This window comes from Leucoraja erinacea, unplaced genomic scaffold (assembly GCF_028641065.1).
Source record: "Leucoraja erinacea ecotype New England unplaced genomic scaffold, Leri_hhj_1 Leri_98S, whole genome shotgun sequence".
NCBI lineage: Eukaryota > Metazoa > Chordata > Chondrichthyes > Rajiformes > Rajidae > Leucoraja > Leucoraja erinaceus.
In genome coordinates, this window is record NW_026576938.1 from 12,577 (window position 1) to 25,086 (window position 12,510).

The 12,510-nt window shown below is 47.8% G+C and overlaps 1 protein-coding gene across 1 annotated transcript; it reads left to right on the forward strand.

Annotated features, from left to right (window-relative positions):
* Positions 1-549: 549 nt before the first annotated feature.
* LOC129695220 (zinc-binding protein A33-like) lies at positions 550-9,810 on the forward strand. Its single transcript, XM_055631995.1, has 6 exons — positions 550-1,737; positions 1,829-1,924; positions 6,744-6,977; positions 7,537-7,559; positions 7,659-7,777; positions 9,198-9,810. The coding sequence occupies exons 1-6, from the start codon at positions 1,327-1,329 to the stop codon at positions 9,728-9,730; spliced, it is 1,416 nt and encodes a 471-aa protein (XP_055487970.1). The 5' UTR covers positions 550-1,326; the 3' UTR covers positions 9,731-9,810.
* The last annotated feature ends 2,700 nt before the right edge of the window (positions 9,811-12,510 follow it).

Consider the following 12,510-nt stretch of genomic DNA (forward strand, 5'->3'; position numbering starts at 1 on the left):
CCGGCGATGTTAGGCCCCGGCTCAATGTCCTTAAACCCGCGATTCCAGCGGGAGAAGTCGCCGTTGCGGAGCTCGGAAAAGCGGTCTCCCACCAGGGACCTGCGAGCTCCCGATGTTCCTGTTCACCGGGTCTGCGGCCGGTGCCTCTGAACTGCAAAGTCGGGTCGTAGCCGCGCGGCACCACAGCTCTCCCCGCTCCGAAGTTGGCCAGCTCCGCGATGTCCGTTCCGCAGGCTCTGCAACTGGAGCCCTCAGGTTAGTCCAGGCCGGAGGTCGCCGCCGGCTCCACGATGTTAGGCCCAACGACATCCGAGACCCGACAGGGAATAGTCGGGTCCCCGCACAGGGAAGATATTTCAAAGCGGTTTCACCCCACATCACCCCCCCCCCCCCCCCCCCCCCCACACACCACACACACACATATACACAGCTAAAAAAATAATAAAAACGGACTCAAAGACATACATTTAACAAGACAAAAATAAAAAAAAGACATACGACTGTAGTCTCGACTCGAAACCTGATCTATACATTCGCTTCATGGATGCTGCCGCACCCGCTGATTTTCACCAGCAATTTTGTCTACTGCTGCATGAGAGACAGGTGCACTGTTGTGGAATACAATAAGGGCGGAGGGAGGTCTCCGTCCATCCTGATCCCGGGCTGTGAACGGAGACGCGGGCGGCGGGTTCCACTGCCCTACAGGTGCAACGTCTCCTCAGGTTACACCCGAGGCTTCCTTAGCGCCGGGCCCCGTCCCTTTCTGTCCTGCCTTAGTCTTTCTCGTCCATATTCAGGCCAGTTTAATGTCCAATCTACCCCTCCTTCGTGTGAGATGAGCTGGAAGCGGCCAGGACATCTTCACACTGAACACTTGCAGCCAAATAGCATTCATTGCCCGGGACGGCAGCGGGCGCAGCGACACGGTACTGTGGGTGTTGGGTTTAATTTAGTTGAGAGATACAGCGCGCAAACAGGCCCTTCGGCCCACCAGGTCTTCGCCGACCAGTGATCCACGGACATTAACAGTATCCTACACCAACTAGGGACATTTCTTACATTTACCAAGCCAATTGTTTACATTTCCCAAGCCTTTGAGTGTGTGAGGAAACCGAAAATATCGGAGAAACCCCACGCAGATCACGGGGCGAACGTACAAACTCCGTACAGACAGCGCCCGTAGTCAGGATCGAACCTGGTCTATGGGGCTGCATTCGCTGTAAGGCAGCAACTCTACCGCTGCACCACCGTGACGGTCACGTGACCTCGACGTCATTCAGCAGCTCCACGTCTGAGAAAAACATTGAACCAGGAAGTGGAGATAAAATGGCTTCGAAAGACAGGTTCGAGAGCTTAACCGATGAGATAATTTGTCCCATCTGCCTGGATTTCTTCACCGATCCGGTGATACTGGAGTGTGGGCACAACTTCTGCCGCTCCTGTATCACACAGAGTTGGGACAGGGAGGCGAGAAACTCCTGCCCGGAGTGTAGAGAGGAATCTACAGACCGCACCCTCAGGGTGAATCGGGCCTTGGCAAGACTGGCTGAGAAAGCTCGAACACTGAGCCTGAATCTCAAAGAGAAGGAAAGTAAACTTCACTGCGAGAAACATCAGGAAGAACTGAAGCTGTTATGTGAAACTGACAAGAAGCTGATCTGTGTGATTTGTGCAGCTGGGCGGGAACACAAGTCTCACAGCTTCATGCCGGTAGATGAAGCAATTGAATTCTACAAGGTAAAAGCAACTGAACTTCGATCACATCATTGTGTAATATTTTCTTTATTGTCTGACATGTTTATTCTCTGATCTGAACCCCAACCCCCAGGAACAGGTGAAATCTTCTTTCGAATCTCTCACAGAAAATAAATCAGAGATCGAGAAAATGGAGCAGGATCAGAAAGAGAGCATTTCTGGAGTTCAGGTGAGGCTTTGTACTATCTGTAGATTGGTTTGTGCATGAAAGCCAATCATAGTAGAATAGCATCACTGACCTCACCTTACTGCGTGATTCATACTAACATCGACTTCTTACAGTAGTCAGTCTTGGAAGCGGTAACGATGAACTAGCAAATAACGACCTGCTGTACCGTTATTACATGGGTACTGATTAAAGATGATCTTGAACTTCAGATTGGGGATCTTGCATATTTACGTGGTGTCAGACAACTTGGAGTTACGCACTGCGTCCATCTACCGGGTTTTATTTCTGTTTGTCAGTTTTTTCTTCCTTGCTTCACTATGGCTCAATCATGCAGAAAGCCTGCGCAGATTATCTTCGATTCCAATATCGGCGAGCGATGGCGGATAATATTTGAGATTGATTATGGACACTACATCAATATCGTCCACTGAAATGAACCAGACGCTGTCAAGACTTCCCTCCCACTTAACCTTGTGGGACCCGAGGCCATGATGAGAGCTCGGACTTTCGAATACGCTCTAGCAGTTCAAGACGACACCGATTAGGTAGTTGTGCCTGCCGAGTCTATGAATGACCCTAATGTTTTACTGCGTAAATTCCGTGAGATATGTGACCTACCGTCGAACCGCATCACGAGACACCAGCTTCCTGATGAATTTTATTTGTGATTTGCGATACATGGCTCAGAGGTGCCGTTTCGAGACCATGATTAACGAGCTGATAAGGGATAAACTGGTCTCTGGGATGAATGATCAGAAGCTATGGTCAGAGTTACTGCGGAATCCTGATTTAATCCTTGAGCAGGCTGCTCATGCCTGTCGTTTGATTCCGAAAAGAAGTCTATAAATATGACAGGTTTTAACAGACCGCAAACATCGGCCGATAACAGAAGATTTATGACTGAGGCCCCCCAACCGGCGAATCGGGGATTCACCAATGAGCCCCCTCGGAAGTGTCCTAACTGTAACTACCTCCACAACAACGGGCGAGCTACCTGTCCCGCTTACGGAAAGTCCTGCAACTACTGTAAGAAAATGAACCATTTCGCCGTCGTTTGCACAGCCCGTGGGAAAAGACCCTATAGCGCAGTTTCTAATCTGCACCAGTTACAACAAGGCCAAACATCCTCTGTTTCTCAAGACCAGCTCGACTCTGCCCCCGAGGACAGTCCAATTCACTCCTTCACACAACTGGTAAGATTCTCGATCCTACAGTTCTGATGGCAATTAATAATAAAGTTGTCAAGGCCAAGCTAGATACTGGTGCAAAAGTTAATGTAATGTCGGTGCACCTCTGCAACAAGATAAGAAATAATGAGGCCTTGACTAAAAACAAGTCCACTCTACATGCTTACAGGGGAGAAGTTTTGTTTTCTCTGGGAAGAACCACTTTTAAATGTATGCTGGAAAAACAAGGAATCTGACCTTCTATGTTTTGAATTCTGACTCTGTGACTCCACTGGGCATCCACGCATGCCAAGACTTAGGGCTGGTTTCATTTGACCAGTCAGTTCACAAGCTACTGATATCTGTCGACCCAGTAAAAGAATACCCCGATTTGTTCTATGGCAAACTAGGCAAGCTGCCCGTGACCTACAAGATATCCATTGACCCTAATGTTGACCCAGTTGTCCATGCAGCTCACTGTCTGCCACATGTTATGAGAGACAGGATTGAGTCTGAACTAAAGAACATGGTCTCCTTAGGCATACTAGAGATCAGTGAACCGACGTGCTCGGCCTGCAGCGACAACTGACTCGAAAGGACTGCCTGGTCCTGGTTCCAACAACACCAACAAGCATTTGACGCTTTAAAATCGAAGCTGACCAGTGACATTTTTCGACCTGAAGCGCCCCGTGAGTTACCTGCGATGCCCCACGATTCGGACTTGGCGCAGGCTGCCTACAATCATCTGCCAATGGAACTTTACGCCCTGTCTCCTATGCAGCCCGTACCATGACCGACACCGAACAGCGCTACGCGCAAATCGATGAGTTGCTGTGTGTGGTCTGCGCTGGTTCCAAATTCAAGGACTTTATCGTTGGAAATGTTTTCACAGTCGAGACAGACAACCAACCCCTGGTGACCATTCTCAACAAACCTATACACGCGGCACCTGCACGTCAACAGCGTATGATGATGCTCCACACCAACAGAGGCAACCCCTTATTGCAACAGCCTCCACTAGCACTGCCCTGGACGTCGCTGGCGGCAGACATTTTCGAGTGGCAAGGTAAACACTATCTAGTCCTGGCTCGAACTCGACTTTACTGCCCTCTATCACATCAGAGATGGTCATTCAAAAGCTACAGAAACACTTCTCCACATTTGGCGCACCTGTTCGCTTGCAGACCGACAACGGAAGACAGTTTACCAGTTAAGTCTTCAAACACCTTGCTAACCAATGTAATTTCCACCACGTCACGAGCAACCCTGAATACCCACAAAGTAACGGGCTCGCGGAACGAGCCCAGAAGCGCTAAACGGCTAATGGAACGCGCCCACCTAGCCAAGTCAAATGTGTATCTCGACCTCTTAAAACTCAGGAACATTGCTAGAGACGGGATCATGGGCTCGCCGGCCCAGCGACTGATGTCCAGGACGATGAGATCTCCGATCCCGATTGCCCAGCAGAAGCTGGTGCCACAGGTGCCACCGGCAACGATCCAGAAGCGCATCCACTAGAAACACGACATCCAGAAAGGATCCCATTACAATTCCTGCAAACCACTTAAACCACTGTTGCCGGGCCAAGTCGGCCGTTTGCAAACTTCTGTGGGACATTCCCGTTTGGGTTGCGTTGTTGGGCTACCTTGTTGACATCGATGGCGCCTTGTACTGTCGGAGTCGCCAACACTTGCTGGCTGTGCATGAGCCACGTCCACCACCAGCTGATCCTTTTTCTCCACCTCCACAGTTCCAGCCGTCTGCTGCCGTGGCCACCACCAGTCCCGGCATGTCCCGTACCCCACCACGACCGGCGGCCATGGCTAACCAAAATACTACCTCTCCCGCATGCTCCCCCTGTCGGTCACCACGTGTGGCCCCTGCTCTTTTCTCACCTCCGGGTTCAGCAACTCCTTTTAATCTTTCTGGTGAAGGGGTAGAGGGCTTGGTCCGTACGTGGTCGGGCCGTATTAGGAAACCGCCAGACAGATACAGCGTGATTCATACTAACACCCACTTCTTACAGTAGTCAGTCTTGGAAGCGGTAACGATGAACTAACTAGTAACGACCTGCTGTACCTTTATTATATGGGTACTGATTAAAGATGATCTTGAACTTCAGATTGTGGATCTCGCATATTTACACTATCGATTTAATTATTTTGTGTAGATTTGATCCCTGTGAAGTGTGCAATAAGTGGGCACCTCTATAGAGCTCAATAGCCGAGGACCCGAGATCTTGGGAGCGGTTGGGCAGCCAAGGACTTTCCTCCCTGGAGCGCAGGAGTCTGAAGAATGATCTATTGCTGGTGTATAATATCATGAAATGTTAAGGAATACTCAGTCTTTTATCCTGAGTTGGGCGTCGTGCATGCGAGGGCATAGGTTTAAGGCGAGAGGGAACAGATTTCATAGCAAAAGGATTTGAGTATAGGAGCAGGGAGGTTCTACTGCAGTTGTACAGGGTCTTGGTGAGACCACACCTGGAGTATTGCGTACAGTTTTGGTATCCTAATCTGAGGAAAGACATTCTTGCCACAGAGGGAGTACAGAGAAGGTTCACCAGACTGATTCCTGGGATGTCAGGACTTTCATATGAAGAAAGACTGGATAGACTCGGTTTGTACTCGCTAGAATTTAGAAGATTGAGGGGGGATCTTTATAGAAGCTTACAACATTCTTAAGGGGCTGGACAGGCTAGATGCAGGAAGATTGTTCCCGATGTTGGGGAAGTCCAGAACAAGGGGTCATAGTTTAAGGATAAGGGGGAAATGTTTTAGGACCGAGATGAGGAAAACCTTTTTTCACACAGAGAGTGGTGAATCTCTGGAATTCTCTGCCGCAGAAGGTAGTTGAGGCCAGTTCATTGGCTATATTTAATAGGGAGTTAGATGTGGCCCTTGTGGCTAAAGGGATCAGGGGGTATGGAGAGAAGGCAGGTACAGGATACTGAGTTGGATGATCAGCCATGATCATATTGAATGGCGGTGCAGGCTCGAAGGGCCGAATGGCCTACTCCTGCACCTAATTTCTATGTTTCTATGTTTCTAATACGAACATTAAGGGCAACTTTGATAGTGGGTATATGGAATGAGCTGCCAGGGGAGGTAGTTGATTCAGGTACCATAACAATATTTAAAATATATTTGAACACATTCGTGGGGAGAACATCTTAGAACTATCTGGCCCAAATGCGAACAGGTGGAAACAGCGCAGATGGGACGTGTTGGTCGGTATCTAACCCCCTTTGCTCTATGACTCTATGAAGTCTGTCATTCTAAGTGCTGCTGCTGTCTGCTAGTTCTGGTGACCTGGTTCAGTCCAGTGAGTGTTAATAGACTCGTGAAATGGAATAGGTTGCAGGGAATTGTACTGGGGAAATGGGAATGATGTGCTTGTACATTACTTTCACCAAATATTTCAGAATTATCAAGACGAGCTCTAAAATTGCCAAGTTAATGAAAGCTATGGATTAAATACATGTAAATGGGATTAGTGTAGATACGTACAGAGCCCAGCATGGACATGTTGGGCCGAAGGGCCTATTTCTGCACTTCAGGACTAGAGATTCAATTGCCAAATGTCACCTTCCATGTCATGAAGAAACACAGCAGAGTGTCATAATATATTGATTCTCATCTCTCATCTGACAGGAAGAGTCATACAACCTTCAGTCACAGACCACATCCCAGTTTGCTGAACTGCACCAGATTCTCACTGAGAAAGAGCAGCGCGCACTCGGAGGTATCCGGGAAGATGAGGCGAAGATTGTAAAAACAATGGAGAAAAATCTTCAAGAGATACAAAAGAATTTAAATTCCATTCAGGAGGAACTCTCAAAGTTACAGGAACAGATAGACCACAAGGATGGCGTGATATTTCTAAAGGTGAGGGGTTACACTACAGTTTGGTGAAGTGAAAGTGCACACTCACAAAATAGTGGATTACATTTCTGAAATAAATGCTGCATTTACCAGTAATTCAGTACTGGGTCAATGTTCCATCTGTTACATCTACTCACTAGATCCGACAATAATGCCCCAAATTCAAGGAATACTCGTGTATTTATCCCACTTCAAATTTATCTGCAATATTGTCTTCAGGCCACCCTACGAGTTCCACTGCATTTCTTGTGGAGTTTATTAAAGGCCGTCATGCATTCCAGGCATTCTTTTCCCCACAAGTAGTGATAAAAGTTCCAACCCCCACTTATTTAAATCCACCGCTGATCTTAAAATATTCCATCCCATTATCTCTGACATTCCTATGCTTTCCCCCGTGTTCGATGCCTCAATGACAGTATCCACTTTCTGTCTGTGTGACATCGGCAAAGAGTTGGGAAATGGGGAATTACCAGAGGGTTTTTTGTAGCAATTTGGTGAAATACCCGCCGTCGGGATCATGATCCATCTCAGTCTATTCAGATTTGTGTTTTATTTATTGCAGGAGGAAGCTGGTCACAAGAGGAGGTAGGACATGCTTTTGACTGAAACAATATATGTTTGTATAGTACAGCTAAAAAAAAACAGCTAATGCTCAGTTTCTAACCAGCTGTTAAATATTTGCAGGCTTGGTGCTGAAACCAACCCAATGTTGGTGGTAGATGGTGCGATGCCGATTGAAAAGTTTGAACTCACATTTTTCCACAACATGGCATTGAGAGACACATCTGATATCATCAAACGAGGTAAAACGGATACCTATTAACAACTCAGCTTTAAAAGACCAGCAATGTCAGCTGATCTAAATCGGTGAGACTAAGCGGAGGTTGGGCGATCCCATCGCCGAACACCTCCGCTCGGTCCGCAAGAACCTTCCTGACCTCCCGGTGGCTCAGCACTTCAACTCCCCCTCCCATTTTCAATCCGACCTCTCTGTCCTGGGTCTCCTCCATTGCCAGAATGAGCAACACCGGAAATTGGAGGAACAGCACCTCATATTCCGCTTGGGGAGTCTGCATCCTGCGGGCAAGAACATCGAATTCTCCCAATTTTGTTAACCCTTGCTGTCTCCTCCCCTTCCTCAGCCCTCGGGCTGTCTCCTCCCATCCCCCAGCCCTTGGGCTCCTCTCCTGTTTCCTTCCTTTTCCCCGCCACCCCCTATCAGTCTGAAGAAGGGTTTCGGCCCGAAACGTTACCTATTTCCATCGCTCCATAGATGCTGCTGCACCCGCTGAGTTTCTCCAGCATTTTTGTGAACCTCCTATTAACAACTCTTTGTGTGAAGAAAACTACGTCCTCCAGTATTTATATCCTTGCATGACAATAAGGGTTCGATGATCTAGCCTATACCTTGTTGCGAACATTGGCAGACTTCCTCGCTACCCACATTTCCCATTCTCCACAAACGTACTTTTCACACCTCCTACATTCACATCCAAGCCAGGAAAATATAACATAAACAACAAAGGTTGCAGCACCGATATCTGCTGCACACCACCAGTCACAAACCTCCAAATAGAAAATCCTTCTACCGCTACCTTCCATCTCCAACCACCAAGTCAATTTTGGATCCATTTTACCAACTCGTCTTGGATCCCACCTGCCTTTGCTTTCTGGACCAGCCTTACATGCAAAACATTGTCAAGTCTCTCAGTGAAGTTCATATATTGGTTCATAATGAGATCAGAATGTTATTCGTTGTAAAGACGCACAAATCTATCCTCGTCTAAAGAAAGCAAGTAAACAGTAGTAAATTGCCTCGCCCAGTCCACTCCCGTTCAGTCTCATCACGGCAACTCCACCCCACATCCCTACATCCTTTTAACCACCTCTAATTACCACTCACATCCATCTCCTCATCTTCCAATCTGTCTCTCCCTCGCCATCTACTGGCAAGATATTTGAATACCCGCCATTTCTCCATCCTCACCCGCAATCTCTCGTTCATCCTCACTTTACGCAATCGTTTTCCACGTCTGCTCGCACCACCAACTCCCGTTCCCGAGAACCCGCGGAATTCCCCCTCCTGCCCGGTTGAGTAACTCCAGGAAAGATGTATGTTGTCCACCCGATGTTGTTGGGGTGAAGGTGTCATTTGTCCTCCCGCGCTGTCCCAGTCTCCTCCCGACCCCCGGGGACTGTCTGTTTCTCTGCTTCTCCCCCCAGTCTCCGTCATCCTGGATGTGGAAACAGCGCATCCAGAGCTCGAGGTGTCTGAGGATCGGAAGATGGTGAGACGGACCGAGACCCGGAGGAGTCTCCCCGACACCGGGAAGAGGTTTACATACTGGGAGTGTGTGCTGGGATCGGAGGGATTCACATCGGGGAGACATTACTGGGAGGTGGAGGTGGCGGGGAGTGAGTGGTGGAGTCTGGGACTCGCCGCACAGTCTGTGAATAGGAAAGGAGAGGACAACCTGACCCCGGAGACTGGAGTCTGGTGCATCAGGCGGCGGGATGACGAGTTTGATGCTTTCACCTCCCCTCCATCCCCTCTCCCCGCCCGTCCCATCCCCGAGAGGGTGGGAGTTTATCTCAGTTACAAGTCCGGGACGGTTTCATTTTACGACGCGGACACCAAGTCCCATCTCTACACCTTCACTGGGAATAAATTCACGGAGAATCTTTATCCTTTGATCGGTATTGCGGATGAAAACCAGTGGCTGAGAATCTGCTCCGGTTCCCCTCCGGGTGTGTAAAAGGGTCGGGTCCCGGGACTGGTGTCAGGAGCGGGGCTCAGGGGCTGTGGGGCAGAAACCCGGTGGACAACAGGTTGGGGCTGAACAGCTCCAATTTAATCCCCATGTTTCGCGTCGTGAAACAAACCCCAGTGAGCGCGGAAATAAAACCAGGGGGAATGTAAATGTGGGAAGAGTGAAATAAACAGAAACTGAAATCAGAGCTGTCTGTCTGTCGATCCGTTCATTTTAATGCGTTAACCGCGTCCGGCAACGGAACAGAAACTACTTTTGTGAAAATATAAATTGAAACAATCGCCCTTCCCCCGGGTTCAGCAGCAGCCGCGGGCGGTGGGTCCACTTGAATTTGGTGGCATTGCACCCTGCTTGAAGTGGTAGGAAACTGCACTCGAATTTTGTGGCCTTGCACAATGCTTGAAGTGGTATGAAACTGCACTTGAATTTGGTGGCGTTGCACCCTGCTGGAAGTGGTATGAAACTGCACTTGAATTTGGAGGCGTTGCACCCTGCTGGAAGTGGTAAGAAAATGCACTTGAATTTGGTGGCCTTGCACCCTGCTTGAAATGGAATTTCAACGAATAGCCGTGAGTCAACTGCCAGCCCACCAGCCGTGAGTGAGTGAGCTGCCAGCATAACAGGCTTGAGTGACTGAGCCGCAGCCCAATAATCCATTCGTCCCACAATGTTCATACTAGCCCTCTGGAAACCAGTCCCTTCAGCCCACAACACCCATACTTGTGCTCCAGAACGCCCCCCCCCCCCCACCCCTCCACTGGCCACCAATATTGGAATTGGGGAGAGGTGGTCTAGTGTGTATATAAACATACACATAATATATACTAGACTAAGTGGGACCCTTTGGGAGGGCTGGTCACCAGCGTAATATTCCACCTCGCCACCAATTCCAATATTGCTCACCAGTGGGGGGGGGGCTTTCTGTTGCGCTAGTATGGGTGTTACGGGCCAAAGGTACTGGTTTCCAGAGGGCTAGTATAGACATTGTGGGCCGAATTCTCTCTGCTGCACTCGCTGAGTTTCTCCAGCATTTTTGTGTACCTTCAATCTTCCAGCATCTGCAGTTCCATCTTGAAGGCAAACAATTGGGCAGCAGCCACCTTGCAGCAGCATCGAGGAGACTCACCATGGAGCAAACGTGCAGTGTTATTCGCAGCTCAGAGGGCCGTGACCCTCTCGCTTCCTGGGTCTGGCAGAGACTGAGTGAGGGACAACACTTCCAGGTTTTATAATCCCGCCCCCCTGCCTCCAGCGGGGGCAGCAGAGAGAATGGGGAATTTTTTTAAACATTAATATCTCTCTGATTTTTCATCGATGGGAAAAATCCTCCAGTCCCGGAAGGCGGAGGGGGGCTCTGAGCGAGGTAGCCAAGAATGACGGCCATAGATGGCGGCGTTCTCTCGGAAATCACACCACAGCGAGCCAAAAGCGGTCAAGATCAGACTTTTAGTAATATAGATACACACACATATTGATACTATTACTAAAAGTCTCATCTTGACCACTTCCTGTCTACGTTGTAAATGCATTATAGAAAAAAAACTACCCTGTATAGCTATGATTTCCCCCCCATCTTATTCGCCTTGCTCCTCTTCTCCAACTGCCCCAAGGTTTTATCCGATCAGTGAAATAATAAAAAGGTTATGAATGTTTTTAAAAAATCGTGAAATTAGCTGATTGGTCCTCTCGCCTGTCAGTCACCATGATGAAGGTAATGCCCATTCTGGGGGGCCAGGAGAATAAAGCCCTGGAGGCCGGACGTGAGTCAGTCACCCCGGAAGACCGTGAGAGTTGAGTCCAGAACTGTGAGTCTATGCGGTGAGTGGAGTGAACAGAACTGTGAGTCTGCACTCTACTTGAAATAAAATTAATTGGTGGCCTGCACTCTGCTTGAAATGACATGAATTGGTGGGCTGCACTCTGCTTGAAAGGAAATGAATTGGTGGCCGTGAGTCAACTGCCAGCCCACCTTTGGCCTACATGAAACCACTCATTAGCCCAGAAACCAGTCCATTTTTCCCAAAATGCCCGTATTAGTCAAGGAGGATCATCTTGGCCAGGAAAAGTCCAGGCCAGGCAAAGACCAGAAAAAGTGCCTTTCACTGAGATTTCACTCAGATTTTTTGTGATTTCCTCTAATTATTTGTTGAGCTACCCTTTTCTTTCAACCTCTCTCTCTCTCTCTTTCTCTCTATGAAATCCTAATATTGTGAATTAAGTATCCATGAGCACATGCCAAGATATTTTTTCATTCTATATTAGTGTAATAAAATGTAGTGTATACATACCTACACTGATACAGAAGTGCTAGCTTTAGACGTAAATAATGTACATTGCTACCATAGTTTAGTTTTGAATTTAACATATATCATGATCTTGATTTTTTTTTAGGTCACATTAAATCATTTAAATGTTGTTTAAATTATACTTGAGGAACTTTTAAAATTTAAAATTGCATTTTTCCATTAATTGTTTGATTCACAAAATAAAATATGTCTACATTATATGTTCTCAATCTTAAATGAGAAGTCGAATTAAGAACTTATTCAGTGTTCATTTTCACAATTGGCCATTTTGTTACTTAATGTGTGCAATGTCTAAACAAATTACCTGCCACTTAATTGCTTTTTAATACGTGAATAAAAGTTAATGAATGAATGCAAGCACCCAAGGACAGATCGGGGAAACTTCCCACTTTTTCCCTCCCAGAGTGCATGCATTTTTCACTGCAATCCCATTCAAAAAAGTTTGCACAATGAATTAAA